Source organism: Olea europaea, chromosome 16 (genome assembly GCF_002742605.1).
Source record: "Olea europaea var. sylvestris chromosome 16, O_europaea_v1, whole genome shotgun sequence".
Classification (NCBI taxonomy): domain Eukaryota; kingdom Viridiplantae; phylum Streptophyta; class Magnoliopsida; order Lamiales; family Oleaceae; genus Olea; species Olea europaea.
The window spans coordinates 18,627,930-18,635,493 of record NC_036252.1 but is presented as its reverse complement, the minus strand read 5'-3'; the positions used below and the strand labels follow the sequence as shown (position 1 = coordinate 18,635,493).

Below are 7,564 nucleotides of genomic sequence, written 5' to 3'. Positions count from 1 at the left end.
CACTGCCTCAATAATGATCTTGAAAGAGAAGAGATGCAGAAGATTCCCTATGCATCAGTGGTAGGGAGTCTAATGTAGGCTCTAATTTGTACTCGTCTCGACATAGCATATATAGTGGGAGTTTTGGGTAGATACTTGAGTGATCCTTGCATGCAACATTGGAAAGTAGCCAAACGCATGATGCGTTATTTGAGGAGAACAAAAGACTACATGCTCATTTATCGGAGATCAGACTGTTTAGAGATCATCGGGTTCTCTGAATCTGATTTTGCGAGATGCCAAGATAGTAGACAGTTCACATCAGGCTATGTCTTTATGTTGGCTGGAGGAGCTATCTCATGGAAGTCTGCTAAACAGAATCTCATAGCTTCTTCAACCATGGTTGCGGAGTTCATTGCTTGTTATGAGGCATCCAATCATAGAATATGGCTACGAAACTTTGTCACTGGACTACGGGTGGTAGATGACATTGACAAGCCATTAAAGATTTATTGTGACAATAACTTAGTGATGCTTTACTCCAACAACAATAGGAGTTCGACAAAGTCGAAATTTATTGATATCAAGTTTCTAGTTGTTAAGGAAAGAGTTCAAGACAAACAGATTTACATGGAACATATAGAAACAAGATCCATGCTAGCAGACTTCCTAACTAAGGGCTTACCGCCTAAGGTCTTTCATGAGCACACAGCTCACATGGGCGTTATTTTCGAGGATATTCTGGTCTAGTGGGAGTCAATTTTATGTACTATATGTTTTCTTTAGACATTGAATTGTTTAACCTTCTGCAGAATAAAGTTGATGGTCTATGATTCTATTTCTGAGTTTACTTGTATTTTCATTGTGCAATGTTCCCATTGCATTAAGGACTTTGGAATGATCTCACTAAAGACTAAAGAAGGACCAGTTGGAAATAGGTATGTTTGAGATCACATTTCATGTAAATTTCCATGCTACTCATCCATATTTGATCTATGTCATTAAGTGTATTAATATGGTGATCATCGTGGTTTAATCACGACTATATTGTGATGGAAGTTGCGGTGGTTCCATTATTAATATATGAGATGGACAAGATTGTTTAAGGAGCAGTCTAAGGATAAATAGAATACAGATGTGCGCCTAAGGAATTTGTAATATAATTGTTTAAGTAATAATATGTAGCCAAGTGGGAGATTGTTAGGAAAACCGTGATGGACAAGATTGTTTAAGGAGCAGTCTAAGGATAAATAGCATATAGATGCCCGCCTAAGGAATTTGAATATAATTGTTTAAGGAATAATATGTAGCCAAGTGGAAGATTGTTAGGAAAACACGATTTTCCTAACTTAATATGGCAACATATTAATACAATTATATTAGCTATTTAATATAATGGGCAAAAATCAAGTTGTCTATTTTGGTATGCCCATAGACTTCTCAAATTAATGTGGGCTAATTGAGTGGATAACGGCCAATATTGCTCTAATTGAGGGATAATGAGAACCTTAATTGAGCAGTATATAAAGTTTATTTCGGTTATGGTCCCCAATATACCAAATCACATACTTTTTCCGCTCTCCCCATCAAGAAGAGAAATCACAATCCTATTGAGGAATAAGGTGATTTGGTTGAGAAAGATCACAAAACCACCCTCTTCATTTGGATTCATAAATACGTGGTCGATTGTCGCAGTAATTCCGCAACAATAGACAATTGTTCATAATGGATATAGGTATATAATCTGAATTTATAAATCCTATTAATTTGACATGATATTGATCCTAGGATTTAAGTTATTTTGATCTAGGATATTTGGACCTAATTTGAATTTTCTAACAAAGAGTGCCATCAGAATTGGGAGACAACTTTATGCCCTTATACTTCCTTGGCATTCTTCATTTCTTTTCTCTTACTCAATCTTTGTTATATGATGGCTCGATGTAAATTGGTATTGTATGGTTTGCATTTCCTCAAATAAAAATTCTGCACCTTCAGCCCATTCACGCTTAACAATGAGGAAAGTTATTGACATTTCTGACGATTATTGTTGGATCACATTTTGTTAGAAGATGTTATATATCTCATTGTGGCTATCTATTGTTAAAAAATGCATCTCTTCCTGATAACAAATTTTCACAATCTGTAAAAACGTTTGTCAATATAGTACTTTCTTTGATTCATTAAATTGTTAGCTATGCCTATCCAATTGTGAATAAAATTTTACGTAAGTGTCTATTTTCCTTTTTGAACATTTTTAAACTACATTTGTAACTTAAACAACCTCGTTTTATAGTTTCTCAAACAGCTTATTTTTTTAGATGATATAGCTCTATATAGTATTACACAGCACATGAAATAGTTTTGATATCAAATCTCGCATAGACTTTGATGAAAAAATCTTAATATGGGTGGCAGTGGCATGTGTATTGTGTGTAACAGCTTAAATTCTTAGATAAGATAATTCAATAGCACCTGGAGGTGAGTATTGCTAGGAACATGATCACTGATGTCACAGAGAAACAGAGTGCTACAAGGGATCCTACGGAGAATATGTTAAATGCTGGCTCGTTTGCGAAGGTGGGTTTGTCGCTTTCTTCCTTAAAGCCCCCTGGAAAGGTGGAGGAAGTGGCAAAAGCGACAGTGGCTATGAGGGCTGCCACGACGGAGCATGACGTGGAGGTGTTGATGAGCCATTTGCTGCCATTCTTGACGAGTTCCTTGTGACTTTCAGTGAATATGTCCCTTGCGGTCTTGCTCTCCTTGTTGTGACGTACAAAGAAGTGCAATGGCATGGAATCCTTGACGAACTGAGTTACAAACAAAACAAATAGTTATTTTGTGTCCCAAGAAAGTAGTAAATATATAATTGATCACCATATATTAGTGTGAGTTTCACTGCCACGTGAGCATTACTCATCAAAAATTCATACCTCGTACCACTTTATTTCCCATTGCATCTGCAATGCAGCGCCAGGTATAAGCCAAGGCCGATTATCTCCCAGCTTTGCAGCAAGATGTAAAGCACTATTCCCATCTTTGTCTACCTTCCGAAAAACGGATTCTTTCATTATCGTCTTCTTGAGTAAAAACTTGTAAACACGAGGCTGCCTATTTTCCACCGCCAACAATACTACGTTCTTCTTGCTTGTGTTCATGTCATGAATAGCCACCGGGAAAAGTGTAATAATCTTTTCCACCATGTCGGCCACACCGTTCTTTGCAGCAATAAGTAGTGGTGTCTCCCCATTTTCGATTTCCTGACTCTTTTTTTTGTTACCTACATGCCCCAAAATAGGTTTGAATGAAAATAATGAATTTGTCCATGACTTAGTTAGACGATAAAAATAATGCACCGACAGAATTTTTATGCCACTTCAGTAGATAGAGGTAGACATAATGCCTAAATTGAAACAAATAGGAATTTCAGTTAGTAATATGGAACAAAAGGTTCAATTATTAAATGAAAAATCGGAGAAGGATGACTAACCCTTTTTTAGCCACAAAATGTAAATAAATAATATTTTAGAAGAAGTTGTTCGTAGAAAGAAAAAGCAACAGTTGGTTACCATTTCCATTGGTGCCATTTTTCCTTTCCACTCTATCGCTAGTTTTGGGTGTTTGATCATCATCCGGCTTGGACAAATGGTCAACACTAGGAATATCAGACGGGAATCCTGCACCAAGAACTGAGAAAGGACTTTCTTCATCGTGTTTATGCGACATAAAACGTTGGGGACTCTCTCCACTATTTTCATACTCATAGGGAGAAGCTTGTTCAAGAAGCTCATTCATGATTTGGACTGACCAAATGTGCTTTTCTTTTTTTTCGCGTAGCTTTACAATGTCACGAGACCCTGTTCACGCAATGAGGAAAAATATACGCATTAAGTCCTCGACAATTGAGAACTTAGTATTGATTACTGGTTAATTAGGAGGTTACCAAAGCCAAGAATAACCAATATTGATTTGGATATGAGTTTAATGGCATTAAAGCATGTGACATAATTAGGAGGAAGGTGTGAACGCCCATGATTAGTATCAGGTTGCTGTCTTTGTATATCAGATTGCTTATCCTTGGGATTTTCTGCATCTCTTGTCCCCTTGATCTCATTTTCACAACTTCCTGCATCTTTTTTCTCCTTGTTCTCATTTTTATCACATCCCGCTGTTAAAAAAAAGGGTCAGAACATAATGACTTAATGCATACGAGGAAAAGAAAAATTGTGTACTCTCGAACGAATATATGGTTCAATACCCCGCGCATAAACTACGTGTTACATAATATAAAGTAAAAGAATTTTGTACTTACTCAGTACTCGAAATATTTTGCTCACTAAATGAACAAATCCAAAGCAGGTGTGATAGTTTTCTGGACAACTTGCTTTGGTATCAAATTGCGAGCCTTGTTGCAAAGCGTGAACCGTGACAGTGTCCTCAGGTTCATCAACAAATATACCTTTCAAAATAATTATATAGCTTTGAGTTATTTGCAGGGCAAAATTCCGATGTTTGTGATCCTTTCACGAGGAAAAGGGAGACTTACAGTAGTAAATAAGTTTGTGAAACCCTCTTATATAACTTCCACTTCTGAATGCAGAAGGCTTACATGCCAGAAGATGAAGTGGTGTTACTCCATCCACGGTGACCGCGTTCATTAGTTTCGGGTATAACCGAATTATATGAATTGCTAAATCTGTCCATAAAACAAAGAAAACAAGATGAACTTCAAATCAACTAAATGCGCACATAGATTTATTGGAAACAAGGCCTTAGCTTATGAGAACTTGACTCACCAAAATATTCTCCTGAAATGGCTGAATGCAGAATTGTCTCTCCATCATGTTTCTTCTTGCAGTACGAATAGCGTTCGTCTGGCTTACAAATGTAATGTAAGCAAAGAAAAGCATCCCTCTTGCCATTTAAAACAGCCTGGAAGAAAGGAGTCTCTTCATCCTTATTACGTTTCCCAATTAGTGTCGAGTCGACATCAGCAATGAGTCTGCACATCTCTACATTCCCAAGGGACGCGGCCAAATGAAGAGGCGTATTTTCCTGTTCATTGCCAATTGTTAAAACCTCACCCACATTTTCTTGTTTTCGCAAAATCTGCATCAGTCGTTCGACAATGGTAACTTGGCCTTCTGATATGGCTATATGTAACGCAGTGTCTTTTGATCTGGTGATCTTGGCTTTGTGAGCCTCTGGATGTTCTGCATATATTTTGATCACTTCAACCCATTTGCCATTCATGGCATTTCTGAACAAATTATTCTTGATTTCCTCCAGCGCAAAAATAGAGGAGACACTTTGCCTAAGAGGTTCCATTTCTCTTTTCCCCCCCTCTGTCTCTGTCTCTCTCTCTCTCTCTCTCTCTCTCTCTCTCTCTCTCTCTCTCTAAAAAAATAAAGATCATTTGAATTCTTTGAGTGTAAAGAAATTCAGTAAAAGGAAATAAAGATCATTTGGCTTCTTTGAGTGCAGCTAAACTCCTAAAAAGATAAGGAATAATGCAGCACTTTAGTTTTTTTATTGAAGAGCTTTTTACTTTTTCTCCTACCACGTTCAACACACCAACCGCACTCTACAAGCTAACATAATAGGAGTGGAAATTAAAAATAAAAATAAAAAAATCGGGAACCACGGGCCCGTTTGGTAGTGATTTTGAGAATTGATTTTTGATTGTTAGAAGAAAATAGGGGCCACATGTGAGTGAAGAAGTCAAAAAATACGTTTAGAATAGTAAAATAACGGTTAAAAAATCAATTTTTTGAGGTGAAAAAGCACTACCAACTTTATTCTTCAAATACTTCAGGCTTTTTCAAAAATCTTGGAACAGGCCATCCATAGAAACATGACTAAGGACATCTACAAGTCTTTAATGCTTAATTTTGTTAAACCGCGTAAGCTTATCTTGCAGAGACTCATCCCTTCCCAATATGACACACATCAATTTAGTCGTCGTTTTCTTCTTTCACACGATACTGGAGAAGGAGCTACAAATTTATTCACAAAGTCTGTGTAAGATGCAATTGAGCTTGGAGGAAGCGTGTTCTACCATCAGTGCACATCCTTCCTTAGTGTTGGAGGGAATGCACGACACGTGGACGCATCCTGTGCATCCTCACTAGGTCTTAGAATCTGTTGTAAGGACATCAAATTTCTTGATTTCGAAATTTCTAAACTTAGGTGACATTGACGATAGAAATGATATATCCAAACTTAATATTTCATGCTTTCACATCATGTGTTGTAGGGCGTTAATGTTGTATTATTTGCACTTAACGTGTTTGCATCGTCATCACTATAGTTAATGACTTTTAGTTGCAATCAAATAATTAGAAGAGTCTTGTCACGTGACCAAATGGATGAAATTTAGTAGTGTCCTTACAGCAATTTTAATAGATTTTAAAGTCTTTGTAAATTTAGGAATTTTTAATTGAGATTTATAAGAAATTCAAGAGATTTGAATGGATTTTCAGTGTGAAATTCACCATTTTTAATATGATTCTTATGAATTTTGAGGAAATCATTCAAATTCTTGAAATTAAAATTTATAGTCTTTTAAAATTAGTTAAAATCTCAATTTTGGACATTCCTTAAATGGGGATACATGTTTCTATTATGAAAAGCACTGCAAATTTCGCATCCCGTATTTTGAAAACCACTATCACTATGATCTTCTCATTTTTACTTTCTTTCAAGAAAACTAGTTGCTACACATCTTATTTAGTTATTTATTTAGCCCTTATTTGATTCCCTCATTTCCAAAACACATTTCTCTCTCTCTCTTCATTTTTACCAGACATTTTTCTATGAAATAATATTAAACGTAAATCCAAATTTTTTCCTTATTTTTTAACCATGTATTCTCCAACAATATGATATTTTAAAATGTATTCTTGATTAAAAAAAAATGGGGCTAAAACAGGCGCCTAATTGTGTTTTGCAAGGAGAATTGGAGCCGATGATTCCTAAAATATGGATAGCTACGCAAATGATCCCTAGCCTTCAAATCTTAGTTCAAACATTTATTACCTTTCACTTAATGGGAACAATTAGTCCTTTTGGATGGTTTTTATCTTATAGAAGGTTTAAACTTCCCCGTGCTTTAGTTCAATAAATAAAATTAAAAAAAAAAACCTTAAAATTATAAGACGAACAAAAGTCAACTTATGCTATCAACTAATTCCCATAAGAAGATTTCTAACGCAAACATGAATTGCTTTAAAGTTTATAACAAATAAGAATATAAAAAAAGTGCTGAAAAAATTTCATCTCCTATGTAAGTTGATATAGATTTCCTCAAGATAATATGGCAGAGAAAAATAAATATCATTCTAGAGTTCTGTCTAAATTTAGAAACTTCATTACATCTGCTAACTCGGTAAAATTTATATTTCATATACAGATTAAAATGTTTTTTTTGTTATTATTTAAGAAAATAAAAGACACTTAAATAGCAATTCATAGAATCCATTGAAAACTGATTTTGAATTTGATTGTTTACTTATCTCTACCATATCATCTTAATAAAGTCCTTATTTGTATGCATTAGAGAGGGAATTTTATAAATGACTTTTAT

General features: G+C 35.3%; 1 protein-coding gene across 1 annotated transcript; it reads right to left on the bottom strand.

Annotated features, from left to right (window-relative positions):
* Positions 1–2,280: 2,280 nt before the first annotated feature.
* Positions 2,281–5,366, bottom strand: LOC111412377. Its single transcript, XM_023043282.1, has 7 exons — positions 4,776–5,366; positions 4,526–4,675; positions 4,292–4,438; positions 3,923–4,147; positions 3,549–3,836; positions 2,913–3,259; positions 2,281–2,789 (listed from the first exon to the last, which is right to left on the bottom strand). The coding sequence occupies exons 1-7, from the start codon at positions 5,305–5,307 to the stop codon at positions 2,445–2,447; spliced, it is 2,034 nt and encodes a 677-aa protein (XP_022899050.1). The 5' UTR covers positions 5,308–5,366; the 3' UTR covers positions 2,281–2,444.
* Between the last annotated feature and the right edge of the window lie 2,198 nt (positions 5,367–7,564).

Excerpts from the sequence above, each read along its gene's own strand:
- LOC111412377 (XM_023043282.1), bottom strand. The coding sequence starts at position 5,307 with ATGGAACCTCTTAGGCAAAGTGTCTCCTCTATTTTTGCGCTGGAGGAA. Across the intron at positions 4,439-4,525 it reads TCACAAACTTATTTACTACT|GTATATTTGTTGATGAACCT; the intron begins GTAAGTCTCCCT and ends TTATTTTGAAAG. Across the intron at positions 3,260-3,548 it reads AAATGGCACCAATGGAAATG|GTAACAAAAAAAAGAGTCAG; the intron begins GTAACCAACTGT and ends TGGGGCATGTAG.